Consider the following 24,485-nt stretch of genomic DNA (forward strand, 5'->3'; position numbering starts at 1 on the left):
TATGCTGATAGGGATATGGAGGAACCGACGCCAGGAAAGTGGCGACTTTTAGCCCGACCTTGCGTGGCTCGCGCACGAGTCGGTCGCGCTGGAAAGGCGAAAACAATTCAGTACAACCGCCCCGAGGTCACTTGCCCCCCACGCAGCGTAGGTACATATTATATATGTAATATGAAATACTCGCACAGGCAAGCAGCCGCATGGCGCAGGTGCGCCACGCCATGCCATCGCCTGCGACCCTCGCCGCGCCACCTCAGGGCCATCGGGCCCCGCCCGGCCCCTCCGCCGTGTGCACAGTCGGTCCTTGGGCTCCTAGATAGCTTGCACTATGAGACCAGCAGCCGCCACTGCAGTCGCGCCCGGCAGGGCATAGCACGTAAGAGCCCAGGCCGCGGCGCCGTGGTGGGGCCCTGAGCGCCGCCCATCCAGCTAGGCGAGCAGACTCTCTTGTGCCATAGACCGGCGCCCACAGGAGCCGTAAGGCTGTGTGGCAAGGCAGTGCTATACGGTACATCTCATGTACATGTGTCAGGGCCAGGGTCCCCCTGGCCAGGGCACATACAAGCGTATGCTGGTCAACGGTTGAATTGCCGCGCGCCAGCGGGTCGGTGCCGGTTCCTGTCTCCGCCTTACATCCAATCACCAGACTGCATTAATTATAAGAGGGACCTTCACGAGCCTGTGACGTGGAAAGCGATCACCCTGCTCCGGACCCCTAGGGCGTGCCACCTGCTGGAACGCACTGGTTGTGGCGGCACGAACACGAAGCTCGCCCTGTCATCAGGTACCTTTACTCTTTAGTAGCCTTCAAGTATCAATACATATGTGCAAGCTGTATGCACTGCTTATACTAATAGGGGACAGGCGCAAATGCAGACCGGCTTGCAGTCACCAAATTTCATCTCACGCCACATCTCGCCCATACAGTCGCAAATACATTGAAAGCAAACGCCTTTTTAAAGATCGCATGTAAATCGATTCACGACCTAGGAGTGCTTTTGGCGGGCTGCTGTGCGTGCCCTGACTTTCTCTAGCAGCAACGAGGATGCGTCCCCGTCCTTGGACGTTGCACTTGCTACTATAACATATACGGCGGGTGGATAGCTTGTGAGGCGTTTAGGAGTTTCAGCTTCATTTTGCGGAGCCACCCGGGCTGTTCTCGCTAGGATGGGCGTCGTGAACCTTTTCACGGAACTCGCTGACTACAGTGGCGTCATACAGAACTGGACGGGCGCAAATGAGCAGCTCGTGGCGGAGATGTGCGGCCAAACCCTCGCCATCGACACGTCGGTTTGGATTTTTCAGTGTTCACAGCAGCAGGACCTAAAGGACGCCATCTACGACGAGCACGCGCGGGTGTTGTACACGATGATTCACAGGGTGCGAGGTGTAGGGCAGGGACAGGGGCGTCGGGCCTCAGACGCGCATGCCTTTTGCACCTGTTGGCTGGAGCCCGCGCCTCCCTTGCAGGCCACGGAAACCAGTGCCACCGCTCACCTAGCGCCCCACCCCTCCTCGGCGGCCCTGCCCTTCCGCCCTCCCCACCCTCACACCTCTCTCCCCGCCCCCTCAGATCATCAGTCTGCTGCGCCACGGCGTGACGCCCGTGTTCGTGCTGGAGGGCGACACGCCCGAGGCCAAGATGGGAAGGCTCCAGCAGCGGTGAGCAGCTGGGGGCAGCTGGGGGCTGAGCCAGCGCGGTTGTCGGTTGTATTGTATTGGTCTGGGCATGAAGCGGGTTCAGCGGGAGCTGGGGCGGCGGGGTTACGGGGTCGCGGCATGCGTGCAGGCGGCGTGGGGTCACCTCGAGGGTCCTTCAGCATGCCCACATGCGAGCTACTTGCTTGGCGCCCGGTGCGCGCACGACAACGGCCCGGCCCGGCCCGGCCCCCTCCCCACACAGGAGCCTGGCCAAGGGCCTGGGCGGCATGGCGGGCGGCAACCGGCGCGGCGGCCGCCACGACGCACTGGGGCGCCGCGTGGTGCAGCTGCTGGACCTGATGGTGAGAGAGCGGGGGGGGGGGGGGAGGGCGGGGCAGGGTGGATGCGTGTGTGGGGGCATATGGCTGGGCGGGGGTTAGCCGTCTATTTGCAGTGGGAGAGGGGTTTCGGGTCGCGGCAGTACCCCAGGCGTTACTCGGGATGAGCGACAGACCAGGCAGGTACGGAGTGATTGCCCCGCCCGACCCATGTCCTGCCCCCGCCCCGGCTGCCCACATGCATGTGTCTGACACACACCTGCCGTGTGCCTCTCCCTCACTCTCACTCACCCTCTCGCCCTCTCCCCCTTTCTCAGGGCCTGCCGCACGTGGACGCGCCCGGCGAGGCTGAGGCCATGTGTGCCGCGCTGGTGGCTGCGGGGCTGGCCGACGCGGTGGTGAGCAGTGACGTGGACGCGCTGCTGTTCGGGGCGCCGCGCCAGTACCGCGAGTGCAGGATGCAGGTGCGCGGGGGCAGGGGGGAAGGGGGGCGGGTGAATAGCCTCTTCAGTAAGAAAGGCTGGGGTTGGGGTGTGTTGGGGTGAGGGTCGCCACGCCGTGGGGTGGGGTGAGGCAGGCAGGTGGGGACCGGGGAAGAGTGGGCAGGGAAGCGTGCGGGTTATGTGAGTTGAAGCGGGATAGGAAGGGCGGCGTTGGGATGGTGGCGGCACGGGGCGGGGGCGGGGGTGGGGCTAGGCAGCGGGCGGCAGCTTAAGAGGCGGCGGCACGCTGGCATGGGGTGACAGGGCACAGCGCGCCCCGTGCCCCTTCCTAGCCCCAATCCCCCGCAAACCCATCCGGCCCTCACGCCCCTCTCCGCTCCTTCACTTCCCTCGCCTCTCGCCCCCTCCCAGTTTGACACTCCCCGCCACACTGTGGTGGAGCGGGTGGACCCGGTGGCGGCCGCCCGGTCCGCGTTCGGACTCACACAGCCGGGCGGAGGCTGCGCACTGGCGCTGCAGGTGCGGGAGGGGAAGGGAGGGGAGGTGGGGGCGGGAGGGCGGGTGTTGGCAGGCTAGCGTAGCTTGCTGTGTGGGCACATGCTTGCCGCGCCTGCAACGGACCCGCTACTGCCGTACCTCCTCCACCTCACCACCGAGTCATGATCGGGCGATCCTGATCACACGCGCACACGCTCTCCGCTGCTGCCCACCTGTGTGTGTGTGTGTGTGTGTGTGTGTGTCTCACCGCCTCAGACTGTGGCGGTGCTGTGCGGCTGCGACTACTCGGTGGCTGGCGGGCGCGGCGTGGGCGTCAAGGGAGCCATGGGCGCAGTGCAGCAACTCACCAGGGGGCGGCAGGTGCGGCGTTGCAGGGCGTGGCGTGTGTTTGGTGTGGCGTGGCGTGTGCGTATGTGGCGCGGCCGGATGGCGCTTACGAGAGCACTCGCAGTTGCTTGTCGCTGTGGGCTCGTCGCCTACACCTGCCCCCCCCCCCCAATCGGCGTGTCCACCACTTCACACGCTCACGTCTGCCCGTACAACACGCCCCGCCCGCCCCCAGTCCGACGCGCACGTGCCCGGCGAGCTGCTGCGGCTGCTGCGCACCGGCCCCGACCCCGCCGTCATGGAGCTCAAGGCCTGCAGCGGCTGCAAGACTTGCGGTGGGTGGGGGTGGGGGGGTGGGGGGTGGGTTAGGCAGAGGCACGGGGAAGGGTTGTGGCAGGCAGTGCAGGGGGTTTTGGGGTGAAGGGGGCGCAGTGGTGCGAAGGCCAGGAGAGGAGAGCAGCAGGGGTGTAGTGTGTGGTGGGCGAGGGACAGGCATGCCCAGTCGCCAAGTAAGTGCGTGTGCATGTGCATGCGTGTGCATGTGCACGTGTGCAGGCCACGAGAAGCACGGCCGCAAGCCCTGCGAGCAGTGCGGTCCAGGCCCCTGCCGGCCCAAGGCGCCGGGCGCCGGCTGCAGCTGCAGGTTCCACAGGTGAGGCAGGCAGGCAGGCAGGCAGGCAAGCAGGCAGGCAGGCAGGCAGGCAGGCAAGCAGGCAGGCAGGCAGGCAGGCAGGCAGGCAGGCAGGCAGGCAGGCAGGCAGGCAGGCAGGCAGGCAGGCAGGCAGGCAGGCAGGCAGGCAGGCAGGCAGGCAGGGCGGCAGGCAGGCAGGCAGGCAAGCAGGCAGGCAGGCAGGCAGGCAGGCAAGCAGGCAGGCAGGCAGGCAGGCAGGCAGGCAGGCAGGCAGGCAGGCAGGCGGCAGCGGGCGCGGCTTCATGTGTCACGGGCGGGCTGAGCACGTGCGGTGGGCCGCGGTGGCTTGGGTGCCGGTGGCGGTGCGGCTGGTCAGCTTTGCTGCCGTGCGTAAGCATCAACACGCTCCGCGGATGCCCAAGGGCCGCTTACACCGTGCCCATGGCCTGCCGTGAGCGCCACCTGCCCACCGGTCATGGGCTCATGGCTCACTGACGCAAGCCACCCCGCCACGGACCCCACGCCTCTCTCTCACACACACACCTGGCCGCAGCTCGGAGCCGGAGCGTGTGCTCATGCGCGTCATCAGCAGGTGGGCCCCTCCCTCTCACTCCCTGTCTCTAGCGCGCGCGCGCTCGCGGTGTGTGTGTTTGGAGCTGGAGCTGCGCGGCGCTCAACGCGCGCTCGGCCCGGCTGGCAGTGGCCTCACGCCCGGCATGCGCATGTGTTTATGCTCCCCATGACACCGGCACCATACACACACACTCACACTTGAGCGGGCAGCCGTGTAAACTGGATTACGTTAACGGTACACACACGCGTCCGTGCACACGCCCCCTCCTGCAGGGCTGTGTCCACCAGCCCCTCATTCGCCGCGGACTGCGAGGCGGCGCTGGCGGCCTTCGCGGCGGAGGCGCAGCGGGCGCGGCGGGAGGCGGTGGCGTTGCGCGGCCGCGGCGGCCTGGGGTGAGTGAGGTTGGGTTGGTGGTGTGGGGTAGGGTGAGTACCTCCAGACAAGCTGCCTCTCCTCCTGACCTATCGCACAGTATGCAAGCCCCCATGGCATCTCACATGGCGTCTCGCATGACATCGCACATAACACTACTGTCACGTCGCATGGCATCTCACATGGCATCTCACATGGCATGCCACATGGCATCACACGTGCAGGTGGCGCGGCCGGCCCGATGTGGACGGCGTGTTTGCGCTGATGCACCCGCTGCTGGGCGGCACCAGCTCCGACCCCAACAAGCTGCTGTGGACGCATGCGGAGGTGCGCGTGGGGTTTGCAGGTCGGGAGGCGGGGGGGGGGGGAGGGAGAAGGGCGGCGTTCGGAAAGCGCTTGAGCGCCCGCCTATGCGTGTAGGCATGTGTGTGTGGATGTGGTGCGTGCGTGTGTGCGAGCGTGCGTGCGTGCGTGTCTGTGTGTGTGCATGCGCGTGTGTGTGTGTATGTGTGTGTTTGTGTTTGTGTGTGTGGCTGTGTGTGTGTGTGTGTGTGTGTGTGTGTTTGTGTGTGTGCGTGTGTGTGTGCATGTGTGTGTGCATGTGTCCCCGCTGCCTCTGACCTGACCTGGCGGCTGCCCCTCCCACCCCCGTCTTCGGTGCATCCCTGTACCACTTTCCCTTACTTACAAACCCCCCCCCCCCCTCCTGCCCCCCTCCTGCTCCCCCCCCCCCCCCCCCAGGTCCGCGACAAGCTGCGGCCGGTGCTGATGGAGTGGGACATGCGGCAGGGGCCCAACCCGCCATGTGGGTCAGGACGGGGGTCCGACCGGGGAGCGTGGGCATGCTTTTCGCGCCTCTTGATGCGGGGTTCTGTCTGTGCCGAGCACCCAGTGAGCCCTGCCTTGCCAGAGCCCCAGTCAGTGATCCCTCCACCCCTCCCACGCCGCTCCCAGCCCCATTCTCGCCCACCCTCGTTCCTCCCGCCTCCCTGCACCTCCCACCCGCACTCCTCCCACCTCCCGCCTCCTCCCACCTCTCGTTACCTCCCACCTCCTCTCACCTCCCTGATTCCTCCCGCCCTCTTGCTCCCTCCCTCGTTCTTCCCTCCCTCTCTCGCTGCCTGCCCCCGCCCCCGCCCCCCAGCGGACGTGGCGGCTCAGGTCCAGTTCCGGCCGGTGCGCATCAAGCAGGAGGCGGCCAAGGACGGCGGCACCTGGGCCTACCTGGTGGAGTGAGTGCAGTGGTGCTAGGGAAAAGGGGGGCCGGGGGGAGGCGGGTGGGCGCGGGCAGCTTGTGTGCGAGGAGGCAGGACGGAGGCAGGGCGGAGGCGGGTGGGGGCGGGCATTCTGCGGGCAGGCCGGTTGAAGGTGAAGCCCCTGGCGTGGCCGAAACGCACCCGTGCAACAGTGCACCCGTGCACCAGCAACATCTTGAGTTGGACAAGGTTGTCCACCTCGACGTCCATCTTCCAAGCAACATGCCCACACTCAGACTGCCGCAAATGTGTGTGCACGGTACGCGAGCATCACCTCACACGCTGGCGTCGCGACGCGCGCCGTGTGTGCCCCAGGTTTGAGCGGCTGGGTGATGACCCCGACGCCGAGTTTGACCGCGAGCAGATGCGTTCGACCAAGCTGGTCAAGGGGCGGCACGTGCGCAAGACGCTGGTGGAGAGGCTGTGGCCGCAGCTGCTCAGCCGCCGGGAGGAGGAGGCGCAGGTGCGTGGTGGGGCAGACGTGTGGGGTTGTTTGTTTGTGCATTTGTGCGTGTGCATGTGTGCTTTGTGCTTTTGCTTGCGAGAAACAATACTTGAGGGTGGCAGAGTGCGCGTGCGTGCGTGCGTGCGCGTGTGGTACGTGCGTGCGCGTGTGCGTGCGTGCGTGCGTGCGCGTGTGCGTGCGTGCGTGCATGCATGCATGTGCGTGCGTGTGCGCGCGTGCGCGTGTGTGCGTGTGTTGAGGGTCCAGGGAAGGCGGCAGATTGCGGGAAACGCAACGAGAAGGGTAGCCCCATCCATCCATTGCACCTTCATGAATTAGCCGCACCGCCCCGTTGCCGCCCTCTCATCCGCAGGCCAAGCTGTCACAGCAGGCCAGCAAGGGCGCGCGCAAGGCAGCAGGCGCGCCGCGAGGCAAACGGGGGGCAGCCGCCGCCGCCGTCGGCTCCGGCTCCGCAACCACGGGCGGCGTCACCGTCAGTGCGGGAGTGCGGCTCAGCGGCTCCCCACTGGCCTCCACTCCCAATGGGACTGGCGGCTCTGGGGGTGCGAGCGGCTCTGCCAAGTCGGCGTCGCGGACCGCCTCGCGCTCTGGGCTCTCCAGCGGCGCCGCCGGCAGCCGCGAAGTCATGCAGCGATTCCTGGCGGTGGCAGGCCGAGGTGGCGGCGCTGCTGCCGGCGGCGGCGGCGCCGCCGGCGGCGGGCAGCAGGCGGGCGAAGGGCCGTCGCAGCGGGAGCGGGCGGCGGGCGGCGGCGGTGGGTACGGCGGTGGGTACGGCGGTGCGTACGGCGGTGCGCGGGACCGGGGCCCGGTGGCGATGAGCGCGGCAGCTGGCGCGGCGGCCGACGTCATCGGCAGCGACAGCGACAGCGACAGCGACGGAGAGGGGCTGATCCTCACACAACACGCGCCGCCGGCGCTGCAGCGGCGGCAGCAGCCGGCGGCCGGTGCTGCCGGCTCGCGCGCCGCTGCCTGCGCCGGCGGCGGCAACGGCGTTGGGCCGTCCCACGCGGGTACGGGCGGACAGGTTGGTCAGATGCTGCCGCCGCGCGCCGCGCCGCGGGCACCGGCGGCGGCCGCCGCACGCGCCGCCGCCGCACGCGCACCTATCGCCGCACCCGTGGCGGCGCCGCGTGTCGCTCGGCCGCTTGCCAAGACGCAGTACTCTTGCAGTGACGGCGAGGACGGCGACGGCGATGACGATGACGCCTGCAACATCCCCGACTCCATGGAGGCGCTGCTGGCGCAGGTGGGAGCAGGCGCCGGCCGCACCGCCCGCGCGGACCCGCCAGCGGCGGCGGCGGCAGCAGCGGCGGCGGGAGGTGGCGCCGGCGCCAGGCCCGGCGCGGCGGCGGCGGCTGGCTCCGCCCACGAGTGGCCCTTTCGCCCGCAGCCCACCGGCCCGGGCCCAGGTAGAGGCGAGGCCGGAGCAGGTGCCGGGTCGGGCTCGGCGGGTGCAGCGGGTGGCGGCGCCCGTGGCAACGGCGGCGGCGGCGGCGGCGGCGGCGGTGGAGCCGGAGCCGGGGGCCGCGCTGGTGCCGCAAGCACAGGTGCAGGCGCGCGCACGGGCGCGGATGCGGGTGCGGCCGGCGGCGGCGGCGGCGGCGGCGGCGCTGCCGCCGGCCCCGGCTCGCCTCCCCGGTCCCAGGCTCCGCCACACCAGCGGGCGAGGCCTGATCAGGGTGTGGTGGAGGTGATGGACCTGACGGACAGCCCCGCACCGGCACCAGGGCTGGGGCCGGGGCCGCATCGACAAGAGCACCACCACCAGCAGCACCAACAGCAGCAGCACCAGCAGCAGTCGCCAATGGGCCGCACAGGCAGCACGTCGACGGGCGGCGCGGCAGCGGTGCGGGAGGCCGCAGGTCGGCAGGGCTCTGGGGAGCAGGAGGAGGCGGGGGCGGGGGCGGCGCCATGGGGTGTGGGCTCAAGCACCAAGCCCCTCGGCCGACCCCCCGTGCCGCACAGCAGGCAGGCCGCGGCGGCCGGCGGCCATGCTGCGGGCGTGAGTGACGGCGCGCGGCGGTCCTTGTTCCATGAGCGGGGTACAGTCGAGGCCCAGGGCAGCCCTGAGGAGGAGGCAGCAGCAGCAGCAGCGGCAGTAGCAGCGGCAGGACCCAGTCATGGTGCTGGCAGGGCCAGGCCGGGCGCGACGCAAAGCGGGTCAAGCCGCGGCGCTCGCGCGCGCAGCGGCGTCGAAGGTGGGGCCGGAGGTGCTGGACCTGCCGCCGATGCTCCGGCGGGCGCCGGCGACTCGGGTGGTGGTGGTGAGTGCAGTGGCGGCGGCGGCGGCGGCGCTACGGCCACTGGGGAGTCGCCTTCCAAGCGGCAGCGCTCCATTGGTAGCACCATCGACAACCCCAGCAATACAACCACGAGGACTGGAGGCAGCAACGGCGGCGCCGGGGCTGGCAGTGGCGGCAGCGCAGGTGGCGGCGGCGGCGCGGCCGGCCGAGCAGGGGCGGGGGCAGCGGCAGCGGCTCCAATCCCAGTGCCAGGCCGGGTTGCGGCACGCCGGCCGGTGGCGCCGGCGGCAGCGGTGGCGGCGGCGGCGCATGCGGCGGTGGACCTGACTTTCTCCTCAGATGAAGAGGATAAGGATGGGGTAGCAGGAGATGGAAGCGGCAAGGAGCAGGGGGCGGCGGGGGCGGGGGCAAGAAGGGTGGCGGCAGGCAGGAAGGCGCAGGGCGCGTGGGCTGCCGGAGCCTGCGCCGCGCCGCCGCCACAGCAGCAACTGCAGCGGGAGGAGGAGCAGGAGGATGGTGACGCGGGGGACGACCGGTGGGGCAACAAAGAGAAAGACGAAGAGGAAGATGACGATGAAGTCATTATAGTGGAGTCGCAGTGAGGGCTGGTGAGGCAGGTGGGGAAGCAGGGGTGGGCGAGAGTGCCTGTGCCAGTTGGAGTGCTGGCAGGGAAACGCCCTTGGGCGTACCTCATGGGGGCACGTGGCTAGAGCAGGGAGGATCGGCCTGGAGGATACGGAAGGGAGACAGCCAGGAAGTTGGTGACGGCGCTTCAGGGGCAGGCAGGCTACAGGACAGGACAGGACAGGACAGGCGACGTGCAGCATTGCGGTTTGGGCTCGGTTTTGGGAGCAATAGGATCTACAGCCTCGTGCGCTGCGTTTGCGCATGCAACAGTTGCCGTATTCATGACGGGCGTGTAGGCAGGACAGGGGCACTGCATCCGCAGATGAGGACTGCGTAGACTTGCGAAAGCAGGCAATGGATGGAGCAACGGGCGCAGGGGGGATTGGGTATTATGTGTCAGCAAGCACTTCCGTTGCGGTTCCATGCCAGGTGACTGTCATGGACACTGCTCGTTACTAGGCGAGCTGCTGATATTTCTCGAATAAGTTGTATGCGGAGATGAGTTGTTTTGGTTGATGGTATTGGAGGAGAGCGAGGAATGGTGCAGTGGGCGAGCGCGAGGGGGTGCCAGGCTGGCCCCACGATGGTGCCCGACCATGTGTGTGTGGCCGAGGCGCCACTTGGCGAGGGCGCACACAATTTTCCGGTTTAACGCATTTGATACCAATTCACATTACCTGCGTGTATAGCTTCTAAATGCAATCGCTCCAAGGCGCGCGGGCGTCGCAATGCCACTTTGCACACAGTCGATGTCTCTCCCGAGCATCGCGAGTCATCGGCGCACATAGAGCGACATGTAAGCCTTCAGTTATACTTCTCTCGGACGAGACGGAATTGGGTCGCGCTCGCGCGGCTGGTCGCGCTTGGGTGGCGTCTCCGCCCCTCCCTGCCCCTCCGTTGCCCCTCTCCACGCTTGTTTCCACAGCCTCTGCAGCCACTCATCCACCGCCCGCTCCTATCCCGGTGTCATGCACACAGGTCGCGCCGCGGCTGCCCCGGCCGCGCCCGCCTCGGCCGCTCAGCCTCACCAGGCCGTGCCGCACGAGCTGCCCTTGTTCCCGGTGCAGCCCATCGGCGTGTTCCTGCCGGGTAGGGCAGGCGGCTGGGGGGGGGCGAGGAGGGCGGCTGGGAAGGCGAGGGAATCGTGGAAGCGCTGACAGCTGCCAGTGCACCAAAGTGATTACGCGCCGGGGGGAGGGGTTTGGAATCGTACCCTGCACAAGCGCTGGTGCCGCCACTGCCGTCTGTGTGTGCCACACGACAGCCCCCCAAACCCGCCGTTCCTCCCCCCTGCCCAGGCATGACCAAGACGTTGCACCTGTACGAGCCGCACTTCATCGCAATGGTGGAGGAGGCGATGGCCTCGCCCCACAAACTCATGGCCACTGGTGAGCTTTGGGCAGGGGTGGGAGGGTGAGGAGGGGAGGCAAAGAGAGGATGGGGAGAGGATGGAGAGGATGGAGAGGGTGCGAGGTGGGAGGAAGAGGACGGAGGGCAGGAGAGTGGAGAATAGGGGAGGAGGGACTACGTGGCTCTCTGCTGCTGGCATTGCCCCTGTGGACCGGCTGACGTCTGTGCGTGTGTGTGCACATGTTCTTTGCAGCCGTGCTGGAGCCCTACATGGGGGGACAGCAGCAGCCCGGCAGTAGCAGCAGCCCTGATAGCAGCGAGGCCGGCGGCAGTAGCGGCAGCAGCGGCAGCAGCGGCGATAGCAGTAGCAGTGTGGAGGCGGAGGCGGAGCGGGCCGCCAGCCGGGGGGAGGACGCGGCGGGCGGGCCGGGCTCCTTCGTGGGGGGATACAACTTCAGCCTCTCGTGCGGATGCCTGGTGCAGGTGCGGCCGCGTGTGTGTGCGTGTGCAGGGAGGCACGTGCCTTTGAGGGGTTGTGTGGTATGGAGTCACAGAGTCTGCCCCAGATCAGCTTCCGTACGCCGACCATGCTCCTCCATCTTCATGCCTCCTTCCGCCTTCTTGCTGCCTGCCTGCTGTCTCCCGCCCCCTTACCCCTCCCCCTGCGTGTCCCCCTCCTACCCCCTCCACCCCAGGTCTTGTCCGCCAAGCCCTACACGGGCGGCTACCTGGTGCGCATCCGCGGCGAGGGCAGGCTGGGCATCAGCGGCCTGCCGCAGACCGGGCCCTACATGCGCGCACAGGTGCGGGGCCGCGCTGAAGGGGGATATGTCCGAGCGCACTGACTAGGGAGGGTTCCGAGTTTGGGGAGTCTGGTCTATGGGTAGCCACCGCACGTGAACCAATGGGCGTACCACACCGCACACGCACACCCATACTGTACATACACACGCACACAGACACACACACACACACACACACATGCACACATGCACACACATGCACACGCACGCATAGGTGTACCCGCTGCCCGACCAGCCCCTGGCTGCCGGCGAGGAGGGGCGGCAGGCGCTGCAGCGGCAGGCGGAGCACCTGCAGGACATCATGAGGGTGAGGGGGGGGGCGTGTGGGGCCGGGGAGGGGGCGAGGGGGCGTGAAGGGGCCAGGGGGAAGGAAGGGGAAAGGAGGGGAGGGGTGGAGGGGTGAGGCCGTGAGGTCCGGGGGCGAGGGGTCGCCAGGAAAACCTCATGACTCGGGTAGGGTGGCATAAGCCGTCAAGGCTGTGAAGGGCAGGCGTGTGCAGGAACTAGGGTGGAAGTGCGGGGCATACCGCCTCGCCGCCTGCGCTGCCTCGCATTTGCCTCCTCTGCGCTCTCCCCTTCTCTTCCGCCCCACCCACCAGTGGCCCCTTGCACCAAGCACGCCACTGCCCGACCACCACCTCATCACACCACCACCCTCCTCTCCCCCCCTTCACAGGACGTCCAGAACCTGTCCAGCAAGTTCCGCTGTGACGAGACGGCGGCGCTGCAGCAGGCCATGCGCTGGCTGCACGGGTCGCCGCTCACACCCGGCATCAGCGCAGGGCCGGCGGGGCTCGCCGGGGACGGGGCGGCCGCGGAGGGGGCGGGCGCGTTGATGGGGGAGGCGACAGCAGCAGGAGCAGGCGGGGAAGAGATGGAAGGGGAGGAGGAGGAGGAGGTGTTTGACCCGGAGCTGGCGGTGCGGCTGTCCTGGGCGGCGCTGCAGTGGCTGCCCTTCTCCACAACCGAGGTGCGTGTGTGTGTATGTGTGCGGGCGGGGGAGGGAGGAGGGAGGAGGGAGGAGGGAGGAGGGAGGAGGGAGGAGGGAGGAGGGAGGAGGGAGGAGGGAGGAGGGAGGAGGGAGGAGGGAGGAGGGAGGAGGGAGGAGGGAGGAGGGAGGAGGGAGGAGGGAGGAGGGGAGGCGTAGCGAGGCGCTGCGATTCGAAGGGGGGGGGCTGAGGGGAGGCCACTGCAAGGGGCTTGAGAAAGCGGAAGGCGGAATGCGCAGGGCGGTGCTGTGTGAAGAGAGGGAGGGGAGAGGACTGCAGGGATTAGTGGCCAACCCGCCCGGACCCCCCCCCATCCCACCTTCCTTAACTAATCATGAATGTAACCCCCCATCCCACCCGATTCACCACAACACAATCACCGTCACCCCCAACCCCACACCAAACCACACCACACCACACCACCCTCCAGGAGCGCATGCGCATCGTGCGCAGTCGGCTGCTGGCCATGGACACCCGCGATGTGGCGGCCCGCCTGGGGCTGGCGGCGGAGGCCATGGCGGAGGCGCGGGCGGCGCTGGCGGCCCGCGTGGCACTTAAGGAGGCGGCGGCCTTCGGGCAGTAGCAGTAGCAGTGGCAGCTGCGGCGGCGGCGAGTGGGAGAAGCAGCTGTAGCAGCAGCGGCGAGTGGCTGTAGTGGTGTGTGGAATGTAGTACGCTTGCAGGCACGGTTATGGGCGAGGGGCGTGAGCGGCAGCAGTGGTAGTGGTGAGGTGATTGGTGCAGGTTTTGTAGTAGGGAATGTGAGAGAAGCTTGAGGCTTGAGGGACTGGGTGAGAGGGGAGGTGCTAGTTGGTACGAAAGTAAGGTGTTCTGGGTATGCTGACGTTGGCTTTGGGAATGCCGTATGGCTCGAGTTATTGGAAATCCAAGGCTGCTATTGGGGCATGCCGGTTTTGATGTTGGTTTTAACTAAACCTCCGGCTGTCATGAAGGGCTCGTGCGTTGCATGTTTGGCTGTGAACTTGATTGCGCGAGAGAGACAGTCTGGGGGCACTGAGTCACGGACAGCGCGCGCGGGCGCACACGCCCAGAGGCATACGGTATGTGCGGGACCAAATGCGGAATTGCGGTTCTTATCAGCTGCAGGGGTTCTCTTTGGGCGGCGAATGGCCGGTCCCTCATTGAGACGTCCCTTCCTGTAATGTCTCATTCTTACATGTCTACATCCACCAGTGCTGTTCTAACCCACGCACCAGCCAGCTGCAACACGACATAAAAGCAACACGCGCGCGGCGCGGCGGCGCCTATCTCGCGTCCGGCCGGCGGTCCAGCCGGCGGAGTGGTGGTGTCCCTTTTGGCAACTGGGTCGGGCGCGGCAGTGCGCTCGCCCGAGTATCCTACTCAGTTACCATCACGTGTTGGTTCTGTCTTCCTGCGTGTGTCAGTGCGTGCCGTCCTGCCAGCCAACTGCAAAGGAACGCACAGGCAAATACGCACACGCCGTGCATGCGCTACACACCTCCGTCCAGAACTCCCACACGCATCATGGGCCCCGCATCTCCAATCCATTGTACATATGTTTGCCCACACTCCACTACCGTATCCTTGCGTCAAAATTGCCGCGTCAGGGCAGGTCCGCTCATCAACTAACCATGCATGACGAAACGCAACACAACTCTTGGTCCTGGTCCACATCTCCAGCCACTCGGCTGGCGTGGCTAGCGGAGGCCTACACGTAACTCACAGACACGCTTCCAAGAGCGGCGGCCGCAGGGCATGCGACCGCCCCCTCCTTGGGGTGCATTTTAAACTCAATGCCCTCACCCCTACACCGCTCGTTGACAAAGTGCGGGGCACATGTGCCCTAGCTACATCAGGGACACGCACGCACGTTGGATGCCTCCGTACTTCCAGCCTTCCAAACACAAACGGCGGCCTGCACCGATTTCCAAGCCGCTGTGCATAGCTATGCATGACATACATGAATGTGCCGCATGTGGTTGCGCTATGTGTGTGCGTAGCTATGTATGAACGTATCGTATGTGGTTGCGCTATGTAGTAAGTACTATGTACAGACAAGATGCATCGGAACCACCGTATCTCGCAGTTCGTTCTTCAACTCCATTGAAGGCGGTGTGTGCGCCAGTGTGCGCGGTTGCACCCGGACCCGACAGCCGGCAATGAACGGCGCCGTCCCTCGCGGCAGCTGCTGGGGATGAAGGACGGGTGTGCCTGAGGGTCCGGTCTTCTCCTGATACGATACCCACACGCCAACAACACCTACCGGCTTTCGCTGGGCACACATCGTTTGCAGTTGCATGCAGCCCACACATGTTATAGCATCATGAAAAGAAATTGAAGAATGACGAACACACACACACATACACACACGGGCACGATAACAGCATGCGCCGCACTTGTCATCAGTTGTGAGGTCCTCAAGTTCTTTTTACTTTGCAGAAATATGCATCATACGGCACGGCGCGCCGCATCATCGTGCACACCGGTTGACACGCACATCACAACACGACGGCGGAATACGTTTGCTGTGCACGCACCCGCCGCGGCATGCTATCTGTCTGCCCTGCCCCTCCATCCAGCCTTGCCGCGCGCGCGGCGTGTGCACTCCCCCAGCAAGCATGCGCACGCGGGGACAACACACGTGTCACGTGGCACATGCCGCTGGGTCAATCCCCACTCCCAGTCGCGCTCCCACTCCCACTCCCACTCCCACTCCTACTGCCACTCCCACTCCCACGCAGCCACCTGCTGCTGGTCCCGTGCCTCTACGCCTGCTCTGCAATCAGTTGCACATGCCTCTCACGTGCGTCACTTGGCCCCGCCGCCGCGCCGCCGCCATCGCCATTCCCCATTCCCCATCTGCCCATACACCCATCCCCTCCCCTCCCTGGTGTCCCTGCCGCCGTAAAAGCAGCAGTGAGCTCCTCCTTGCTGCCGCTCCCGCCGCCACTGCAGCTCCTGCCGCTCCTACCGCTGCTGCCGCTCCTGCCGCCACCGCTGCTGCCGCCGCCGCGGCTGCAGCTACTACGGCTGTGGCGGCTGTGGCGGAGGCGGCGGCGGCGTGACGTTGACCGGGTGGCTGAGGTCTCCGTCGGCGTGCAGTCTGATGACGGCGTGCGGGGGCAGTCGCCGCACCGCCACGTAGGTGCGGCCGTTGTGGCGGGTCACAGCGGGGTGCAGGGCGGCGTCCAGCTGCACGATAGGTTGGGAAGGGAGAGAGGGGGAGGGGGGAAGGATTTGTTATAGAGCAGTTGTGCCGGGGGAGGGGGAGGTGGATGGAAGGGGTTGGAGGGAACCCGGGGAGGTTTGCAAGAGGCACACGAAACCCACTTACGGCACTCCATCCACCCACACGTACGGCATCCCTCCCCCCCAACACACGCGCGCACGTACGGCACCCCGCACCACCACACACACACGCCCCCCCCACCTGGTCCACGCTGCAGGCGCTGCCCCCCAGCTCCACGTGCGCCGCAACCAACACACACTCCGCCACAGCGCCGTCGTCCTCGTCGTCATCACAGCCCGCCGTCAGCAGGCCCCAGCCCGCGGCCGCATCACCGCCCCCCTCCTCACCACCCACGCCCCCCTCCTCACCACCCACGCCCCCCTCCTCACCACCCACGCCCACAGCCTGCTGCTCCTGCTGTGTGGCCTGGTGGGATGGGGCGCAGGGGCGTGGCGGCGGGTGGCCGCAGGCCGCCGGCAGCGGCAGCGGCAGCAACAGCGGCGCCGGCGCCGGTGCCGGCTGTGCGCCGCCCCGGCCCGCCGCCGCCCCCGCCGCCATGTAGCGCGGCCGCGTGGCGCCGTCCGCCGGCGCCTCCTCCGCCTCCGTCGCCTCCCACACCTCCTTGCTGCTCTCATTCGGCCGCGCCTGCTGCCTCGGCTGCCGCTGCTGGTTCAGTGCTACTGCCGCAGCAGCACCCGCTGCCACCATGACACACCCGCAGCTACTGCCGCTGCCGTTGCCGTACAGATCCATTTCCGCCGCGTTGTCATCCTCCCCATCCAGACTGTCCCCTGCCGCCGCCGCCACCAGGCACCGCCGCAGTGGCAGCTCCACCCCCAGCCCCGAGTCATCGCGCGACGTGCCGCCGCCGCCACCGCCACCGCCGCCGTTAGGGCTGTTGCAGATGACGAGCCCCAGGCTCGCCAGATCCACAGGTCCGTCCATGGAGCCGCTGCTGCCGCTACTGCCACTACTGCTACTGCTGACGCTGCTGCGGCTCGCAGCCGCAGCAGCAGCCGCAGCGCCGGCAGAGGCAGTAGCAGTCGCCTGGAATGCCGGCCGCATGGCTGCTGCCGCGCCGTCGGCCTCCATCAGCTCCAGTCGGGCTCCGGGCAGCAGTCGGGCGACCAGCATGTCTCCGCGCCGCCGTATGACGGCCGGACCCAACACACGATAGCTGCGGGTGTGTGGTTGTGTAGCGGCGTGTGTGTGTGTGTAAGAGAGAGCGTAAATGAAGTGTGCGACTAAATCTACAGGCTTGCCTCCTGTGGCCCAGCCCACTTCCCCCGCCCGCCACCGCAACAGAAATACACGGCAGGAACAACCCCAGGTGCATCGCTCATACCCCACCACCACCTCTCACCCAAGCCTCACCAGCCATGTGCTGACAGGCGCGCGTTGGCGGGTTCCGTGTGAGAGCCGACGGCGGCGGCGGCGCCACCGCCGGCGCCACTGGCCCCGCCGCTGCCGCCTCCCGGAAGCTCAGCCGGCAGCGCAGGCAGCCCCAGCGTCCCCACCGTTGGCACCGGGCCTGTATGGGCGGCGGGAACAGGGTGTCGGTGGGTGGCCGCCGCCGCCGCGTTGGCGGCTGCGGCGGCGGCCCTGAGGCTGACGCCGTCGCCGACGTTGATGGTGGGGTGCGGGCCTGCTGGGGCGCGCGTGTGGGGCGGCGGCGGCCGTGGTGCTGCGAACGCGGGGCCCCGCGCATGTGGCGCGTGCTGGGGCTGCGGTGGCGTGTCGCCTGGGGAAGGCCCGGCGGTGTGCTGGTGGCCAGGGGGTGCTGAGGCGGGGGCGGGCGTGGCGGCGAGGCGTGCCTCGTCAGAGGGGGCGTCAGCTGCGCGAGGCCGCTTGCTGCCGAGCTGAGCCCGCAGCGGAGCGGAAGCGGTGGCTGACGCGACCAGGCGCATCACGTTACCTGTAAGCGCGCATAAAGCACAGCGAGAGCTTGGCGCTCGGTGCGCGGCACCAATGCTACCGTTGAAGTCGGTCGCGCGCGCATGGGCCTGGCCCACGCCCGATGACGAGGTGCGTGGCCAAACTCTGTTGTAACGAAGCGCGCACTGACCTCTGTTGCCCACGCATGCCCGGTAAAGCAACAGCCGCGCTCCAGGGCGCGGCGCCCAGCCACGCCGCAGGGTGGTGCCGCATGGGCATGCTGCTCGGCGAAGTTCAGACGTCGATGGCGACGACATTGTTCAGAAAACCTGGCTCATATGGCTTGCTTAATGTCCTATGGAAAACAGCCCTTGGAAGAAAAGGCAGCTTCTAAACAGCTTGTGCTGGAGGAGAGACTTACTATAGTGTGGGCGTTTGACTTTTAGATTGCTCTTTGATAGATTGCTGATCATGTCGGTCGCTGTTTCTGCAGGGGCGAATGCACCCTCTTGTCCTCACACCAAATGGCAGATCGCCGAGTCGTCGACGCGTCGAGCGCCGCACCAGACACACGCCAACGCGCCTCATAAATTTGATTTGATGACGGCAGTATAGGTGAATGCACGCGAGCGAAAGCAAGGTTCCACTCGCAACCGCCGGCCAACCACCGCGCGAGAGAAAGGCGGGAAAACGACGCTGCAGGTACCCAAGCTTCACAACCTCACGAATGCGTGCATTCAGGGTGCATAAAGCTGCATGATGTCCTTCCGGGACCTGAGAGCGATGAGGTCGGCGCACAAAAATGAGTCGGTCCCAGGATTGCATGCAAGCGCCTAATGCTACATATAGAGCAAGCGCATGATACTACTATGTTTGCTATAGAGCTATCAACGCCAAGCACGTCGACAATCCCACTCGTCGCATCGCAATTGCAGAGCTGTACTGGGGCCAAAAAGCTATTCTTTTAGTCACATATCGAGAGACCCCTACGCCGTGTGGGGGACCGGAGGTGGAGAGACTTGACCACAACAATGCGTGCGCCTTCAAGCCGGGTGCCAACATGCAACATGGAGGTCGACGCATCCTGGCCAGCCACGCGCTCATGCTGGGGGGTTGGCAGCCCTAGAGTCGGCCACGGCGTACAGCAGCCGCTGGCGCTGCACATATGCCCAGGGCGACGAAGGGGCGTGTGGGTCTCTCCGGGCGGGAGCGAGGTGCTGCCACGCGGCCAGAGACAAACACGGGTTCGTGTTGCCGCACGGGTACCCTCGTGCGACTTTCCCAATCCATCGCGACTGTGCAACACCCTACGACACCTGGCACCCGCCGGCACGCGCCCCTCGCCCCGCTCAGTCGCGGGTATGCTCCGGTGCGTGGCGTGCAGGGTTGCTGACCCGCCGGGCCGTGGGCCCAGTCTGTAGGGCCTGTGGGCGCCGCGGTGGCATGCATGGGCGGCAGCGCGCAGGCATGGACTGGTACCAGCTGCTGGTGCTGCCAGCCCCGGCAGCAACAGTGGACGGCGTGTGGCCGAGGGGGGACGGCAAGGGGAGTTCTCAGCAGTGGGTTTGAGATGGCAGGGGGCGACCACTTCGAGTGCGGATTGCGGGAACTGCTCGAACAGCACATGCATGCTCAATGCCGCCATGTTCGGTAACTTTGTATGTGTCTGCGGTGTCGAGCTGCTCGGGGCAAGGGATGGAGACCCACGGGACAAGGCCGCGGGGGGGTGCGCGCGGGTGCTGACGACACAGTCGCGTGGGATTGGGCTGGCCGCGAGCCGCGCCGGCCTTTGAATGCCCCCGGGACTTCCCCACCCGCGCCCACTCCTGAATAGCTATGCGTGCTCTGCAAGCAGGAAACACAGAACGCCTCGCCTCGACCTAAGCTACCTCGTAATCGCTGCAGGTAGGGAGTCGGCCGGCGAAGGTACCGATATGCCGGGGGCGCGAGGGCCTTTCGGCACCGCGTCTCCTGCCCCATTTCGTGAGCAGACATCCTTGCTCGACATCTGGGGTCGTAGCCTCCAGCCAAAGCTTCTCGCCGCGCTTCCGGCTGTGCCGCTCCGACACCGTGCGTTACCGCTTTTGGCCGCGTTCCTGAAACCTTTGCCTGTGTTCCTCTCCTGCTGCAGCCGTCACCGCTTGCGTAGCAGTGAGTTAAACGCATCGTAAAGTATCCAGATCGGCACCAGGCAGCGCTAGACACACACCGCACCGCACCACACACAACCCGCGCCGTGGACTACATGGCGACGCTGATGGCGACAACGCGGGGTCTGGGCGGCCTGCAACTGGCCTCGCCACGGACGCGCACCGCCCGCCGCGTCCCTACCTCAACCACAGTCGGTGGGTTGGGCACGCAGGAGTGTGGGGGCTCGGCTTGGGTGACTCGGGTGGATGATGTCGGAGGCAAGTGGGGAGGCGTGAATTGTTGGCAGTGGCATTGCAGAGGGGGGTGTTGTTGTAAGGAGCAGAGAACTCGGCAGCAGCCACAACCGCACACTGCTGCGTGATGTTACCGTGGCACCACATGCACCACCGTCACATGCCGCTCACGTGCTGCAAGTGACTGCTAACGCGCTGCTGCTGCTGCTGCAAGTACCCTGCTTCACTTGCGCCCGCCCCCTTACCCTGACGTGTGCACACAGGCCGGCGGCCGCTGCTGCTGGTCCGCGCCACTATTGAGCCGCCCTACAGCGTGAGTGGCTAGCCCGCGGTTGAGGAACGCATGTGATGTGTAAGCAGAGCGCGTTAGGGAAGGCGTGTGCGCGCGCGAGGCTCTCTGCGTGTGCTGCTGCACGCACCCTCCGGAAAGCACACGCCGGATGGGAGCCGTCACCTGACTCCTGTCCCGTGTCCTTGCATTCACTCCCCAGCAGCCGCGCCCCGCCGCCGGCACCTCTCCTGCCACACGTGCCGCCGCTGGCCCCGGCCCCGGCTCCACCACGCCCCCGCCTGCCCCCGGTGAGTCCGCTCACCACCAGCGGTACGGCAGCTGCCGCTGCAGCGGTAGCGTGGCACGCGCAACAGATCAACAGCCCGCAGCAGCACACCTGCCACTACATGTTTTTGCTTCCCTCTGGCCCACACTTTCTCTGACCCCTTTCACCAGGCTCACCGGGCGGCGGCGCCACCGGCCCCACCATCGGCGGCGGGCCCGGCTTCCCCGCCATTCCCGTGCTCCCCAACCTGGGCGCCTCCACTGGCGGCGGCGGCGGCGGCTTTGGCGGCCGCGGCAGCGGCGGCGGTGGGTGTGCGCGCAGTGCTGCTTGCACGATGGGGTTTGCCCGCTAGCTAAATACCGTGGCGTGAGTGCCAGCCAGTTACATGCTCTTGTGTTTGCTGCATGGAGCCGCATAACCTGACGGCTGCCATCCGCAAGGCGAATTACGCCAGCGAGAAGGGCAAGCTGTCCAAAGCTGCTCCCGTGCCTTCGTGAGGGCATCCCTCGATTGACACTGACCGGCGCCGCTCCGCGCCTCGCCTGTCTGCCCGCTTGTGCCCGCAGGCGGTGGCGGCGGCGGCAGCAGCAGTGGCAGTGGCGGCGGCGGCGGTCTGCCGTTCGGCCCCTGGACCGGCAGCCGCATCCTGACCGCGCTGCTGGGCCTGGGTGCGGTGTGGCTGGGCTGGAGCTGGTGGCAGGACCACCAGCGGCGCCACCACCCGCTCACACACGCAGGTGGGTGCGTGGGCGTCGGCGTAGGCATAGGCTTAGGCGTAGGCGTAGGCATAGGCGTAGGATGGGCAACAGCAGTCGTTGCTGATGCGTTGCGCGGCTCCTGCGCTCTCGCACCTGACCTGTTACTCTGTGTTGTCGCCCGCTGCGCAGCCCACTCCGTGGAGCGCGGCGCGGTGGATGCGCAGTACGCGGTGGGGGATGCCGCCAAGGACGCCAAGCACGCCGTCAAGGTGCGTGCGTGTGCGCGGCCTGCGTGTACCTCAATACTGCCGTGCTGCCGTACTGATGGTACGGGTTGATTGCGGGCCCCTGTTCGCCGCCACCCGCACTGTGCTCACCCGCGGCTTCCTTCCTAGCGCACGCCACGCCTTCACGCCAGGGGCCATCCAAACCCCCCCCACCCACCCCGGTGCCCACGTTCCCCCCCTCCCCAGTCGGGCGCCAAGGACGTCAAGTACGGCGCCGAGGACACGGCCAAGGACGTGGGGCACACCGGCAAGGTAGGCGTGCGTGCGCGAGATAAGAGCATGCACTTTGCCGTTGTGTGGCAGTAGCTGCAGCAGTGGCAGTAGCTGCAGCAGTGGCAATAGCTGCCGTAGCAGCATGCGAACAGGAAGTCGTGTATGGACGCGCGCGCCTACCTGCCACCAGCGCGTATGGGGGTGGACCGCCATGCCCAGCGGCTTCACACGTCTGTGGCTTGTCGCGCCTCGCTCCTGACATCTGCTGGCCCCACCGCTACACCGCTACTAACTCACCCGTGCGCGGCCAACTCCGCAGGGCTGGTTCAAGGACACCAAGCACGCGGCCGAGGACACGGGCAAGGACACCACGCACGGCGCCAAGGTAAGGTGCGGCCCGCGACCCACATACACCCGCCTTAACAGCTCAATCAACGAGCTGAGCATGGGCTACAGGACTTGCAGTGCGTGCCTCAACGCCTGATACCCCTTCGAGCGCAGCCACGCAGTGCCCCGGTCATTCTCAGTGCCCCGGCTCCATTGCTGCCTCCGGTTATCTTGCCCGCCTCCTCCTGCCCTCTCCACCTGCAGATGGCCGGCAAGGACGCCGCCTACACCACAGAGGAGAGCGCCAAGGACACCGGCCACGGCATCAAGGTGCGCGGGTGCTCGCGTGGTTGGCGGCGTGGCAGGCGCGCAAGAGCATGTGCATGCGGTTGGGGCTGAACCGGGGGAATGGCGCACACACACACACGCGTTGGGTCGGGCGGGATCTTTGGCATCTCGCACCGACGTACGAGCGTGTCCCGGTGTCCTGATGGTGCGGCGTCCTGTCTTCCGCCGCCCCTCAGCCGGCCCCTGCATGCTGGCGCTACACACATGCGCCCACCTGCTGGTTGCCTCCTTGGTTCCCTCCTGCTAAATGCTGCTGCGACTGCTGCTGCTGCTGCTGCTGCTGTACCTTGCTCGCAGGGCTGGTTCAAGGGCACCAAGCGCAGCGCCGAGGACACGAGCAAGGACGTGACGCACGCCGCCAAGGTGGGGGTGGGGGTGCCGCCGAGGGAGGGAGGGAGGAGCACCAGTAGGCAGCAGGCACCCACATCGAAGTAAGTTCGCCGGGTCTTACTGCGCTGTTGCCCCAGTGGGTTTTGCATACGCTGTGGCATTGCTTGGTTAGCTGTGTGCGTGTGGATCCATACATGTGCTTGTGTCCTCCGCTTATTGCACATCTAGCTATCTGATACCTCACTACCCACTGCTCACTGTCCTTGGACCGCAGATGGCTGGCAAGGACATCAAGTACACCACTGAGGAGAAGGCCAAGGACGTGTCACACGCCGCCAAGGTGCGTGGGAAGCAGGGGCGGGGGAAGGCGTACATGTCAGATGGCAGGAAGGAGTGCGGGGGCCACGTGCAGGACGAAGGCGAGTGGACCCACAGCCCCAACCTGCTGTGCCGTGGTTGCGCCCCACCACCCCAGTCACTCGGTCGCCAGCACCCCACTTCTCCCGCCGTCCGTCCGTCCATGCTTTCACCCACAAACCTTCTTCCCCTGTGTTCCCTATAACACACACACACACACACACACACACACACACACACACACACACTTTCGACCTTACAGATGGCCGGCAAGGACATCGTCTACGGCACGGAGGACAAGGCCAAGGACGTGTCGCACGGGGCCAAGGGCTGGTTCAAGGACACCAAGCACGTGGCCGAGGACACGGGCAAGGACACCAAGCACGCCATCGATACCACCGCCAAGGACGTCAAGCACACCGTCAAGAGCGGCAGCAAGGTGCGCGTGTGCGCGTGCATTTCGGCTCCTGTGCGTGGCGCTGGCCTGGTGCTAGCGTAGCAGGGTTGCGTAGTACGTAGTGCGCATACAACGCATCAAGCAGTGCAGTGACACAAGTTGGATGGAGCAAGTGCGTTTGGAGAATGCGTTGTGCTGGTGGAAAACAGCGTGTGTTTGTGTGTGTGTGTGTGGGGGGGGTGGTGTTAGCGGGGTGGCCGCGCCGTGGCGGGCAAGGGGGTGCTGGCAAGGATGTTCTTCGAGGTGTAGAACTTCACGGGCACTGACATGCACACCCTAACAGCAAGGGGCGGCACGGGTGCCGGGCGCGCTGTCAGAGGCCGGCTCGCAGGGGGGGGGCCTGACGATGCGCCCCACGCCCAATAGCCTGCTACGCCTACTACGCCTACTGCGCCTACGATGTAGCAGGCGTATTGGACATGCGGCGCGTCGCCAGCCCCTCGCTTACAACTCCCGCCGCCACGCCACACAGCGCGCCCGGCACCCGTGCCACCGCCTTGTGCATGCATGTCAGCGGCCAGCGCCGGAGCGGCGCCCATGTCCCGTTGATGAGCGGGACGACGGAGCCGGTTGTCGTACGGTTACGATCGGCTGAGCCCCAGGCGCACCTTAACAACATCCTTTGCTTTGTATCACCTGCCGCAGGACGTGGCGTATGTGGCCGAGGACGCTGCCAAGGACACCAAGCACACGGTCAAGGTGCGGCGGCGTGTGGGGTGGTGTGCCCTCCGGGGGCCGGCCGGGGCCGGAGGCTGGCCGGTGCAATGCGCACGCCGTTCGGGGGCGGCCAGGCACTACTGATGTGTATCTGCCTTGCCCCACTTCCCTTCCCCTCACCGCCCGCCCCCGCCTGCAGGGCGCTGTGAAGGAGGTGAAGCACTCGC

General features: G+C 66.7%; 4 protein-coding genes across 5 annotated transcripts in view; 3 read left to right on the forward strand and 1 right to left on the reverse strand.

Moving 5' to 3' along the window:
• The first annotated feature begins 806 nt into the window (after positions 1-806).
• On the forward strand, positions 807-10,008 carry CHLRE_16g670550v5 (uncharacterized protein). Its single transcript, XM_043071152.1, has 15 exons — positions 807-1,380; positions 1,574-1,662; positions 1,904-2,003; positions 2,297-2,443; positions 2,834-2,941; positions 3,176-3,280; positions 3,483-3,582; positions 3,803-3,899; positions 4,432-4,470; positions 4,725-4,844; positions 5,049-5,151; positions 5,566-5,629; positions 5,969-6,056; positions 6,396-6,543; positions 6,899-10,008. Exons 1-15 carry the CDS (start codon positions 1,168-1,170, stop codon positions 9,389-9,391), a joined length of 4,014 nt encoding a protein of 1,337 aa, XP_042915799.1. The 5' UTR covers positions 807-1,167; the 3' UTR covers positions 9,392-10,008.
• A 58-nt stretch (positions 10,009-10,066) lies between these two features.
• CHLRE_16g670500v5 (uncharacterized protein) lies at positions 10,067-13,728 on the forward strand. Its single transcript, XM_043071150.1, has 8 exons — positions 10,067-10,212; positions 10,395-10,505; positions 10,715-10,804; positions 11,020-11,249; positions 11,462-11,569; positions 11,784-11,876; positions 12,246-12,539; positions 12,989-13,728. The coding sequence occupies exons 1-8, from the start codon at positions 10,113-10,115 to the stop codon at positions 13,139-13,141; spliced, it is 1,179 nt and encodes a 392-aa protein (XP_042915801.1). The 5' UTR covers positions 10,067-10,112; the 3' UTR covers positions 13,142-13,728.
• On the reverse strand, positions 13,729-18,554 carry CHLRE_16g670501v5 (uncharacterized protein). The gene is made up of 4 exons (XM_043071151.1): positions 17,834-18,554; positions 17,143-17,683; positions 15,970-16,945; positions 13,729-15,731 (listed from the first exon to the last, which is right to left on the reverse strand). The coding sequence occupies exons 1-4, from the start codon at positions 17,958-17,960 to the stop codon at positions 15,564-15,566; spliced, it is 1,812 nt and encodes a 603-aa protein (XP_042915800.1). The 5' UTR covers positions 17,961-18,554; the 3' UTR covers positions 13,729-15,563.
• Positions 18,555-18,924: 370 nt separating this feature from the next.
• CHLRE_16g670400v5 (uncharacterized protein) overlaps positions 18,925-24,485 on the forward strand; it is a 7,556-nt gene continuing 1,995 nt past the window's right edge. The window contains exons 1-16 of one of the 2 annotated variants that reach the window (XM_043071148.1): positions 18,925-19,012; positions 19,499-19,548; positions 19,775-19,988; positions 20,291-20,340; positions 20,519-20,606; positions 20,755-20,889; positions 21,151-21,321; positions 21,472-21,551; positions 21,756-21,821; positions 22,102-22,167; positions 22,374-22,439; positions 22,755-22,820; positions 23,062-23,127; positions 23,407-23,583; positions 24,247-24,300; positions 24,458-24,472. In XM_043071148.1, the coding sequence (XP_042915803.1) occupies positions 19,889-19,988; positions 20,291-20,340; positions 20,519-20,606; positions 20,755-20,889; positions 21,151-21,321; positions 21,472-21,551; positions 21,756-21,821; positions 22,102-22,167; positions 22,374-22,439; positions 22,755-22,820; positions 23,062-23,127; positions 23,407-23,583; positions 24,247-24,300; positions 24,458-24,472 (1,200 nt within the window). In that variant the 5' untranslated portion in view covers positions 18,925-19,012; positions 19,499-19,548; positions 19,775-19,888. The remainder of the gene's footprint in view (positions 19,013-19,498; positions 19,549-19,774; positions 19,989-20,290; positions 20,341-20,518; positions 20,607-20,754; positions 20,890-21,150; positions 21,322-21,471; positions 21,552-21,755; positions 21,822-22,101; positions 22,168-22,373; positions 22,440-22,754; positions 22,821-23,061; positions 23,128-23,406; positions 23,584-24,246; positions 24,301-24,457; positions 24,473-24,485) is intronic. The other variant, XM_043071149.1, reaches the window with a different exon arrangement.

This window comes from Chlamydomonas reinhardtii, chromosome 16, assembly GCF_000002595.2.
Source record: "Chlamydomonas reinhardtii strain CC-503 cw92 mt+ chromosome 16, whole genome shotgun sequence".
Taxonomy (NCBI): domain Eukaryota; kingdom Viridiplantae; phylum Chlorophyta; class Chlorophyceae; order Chlamydomonadales; family Chlamydomonadaceae; genus Chlamydomonas; species Chlamydomonas reinhardtii.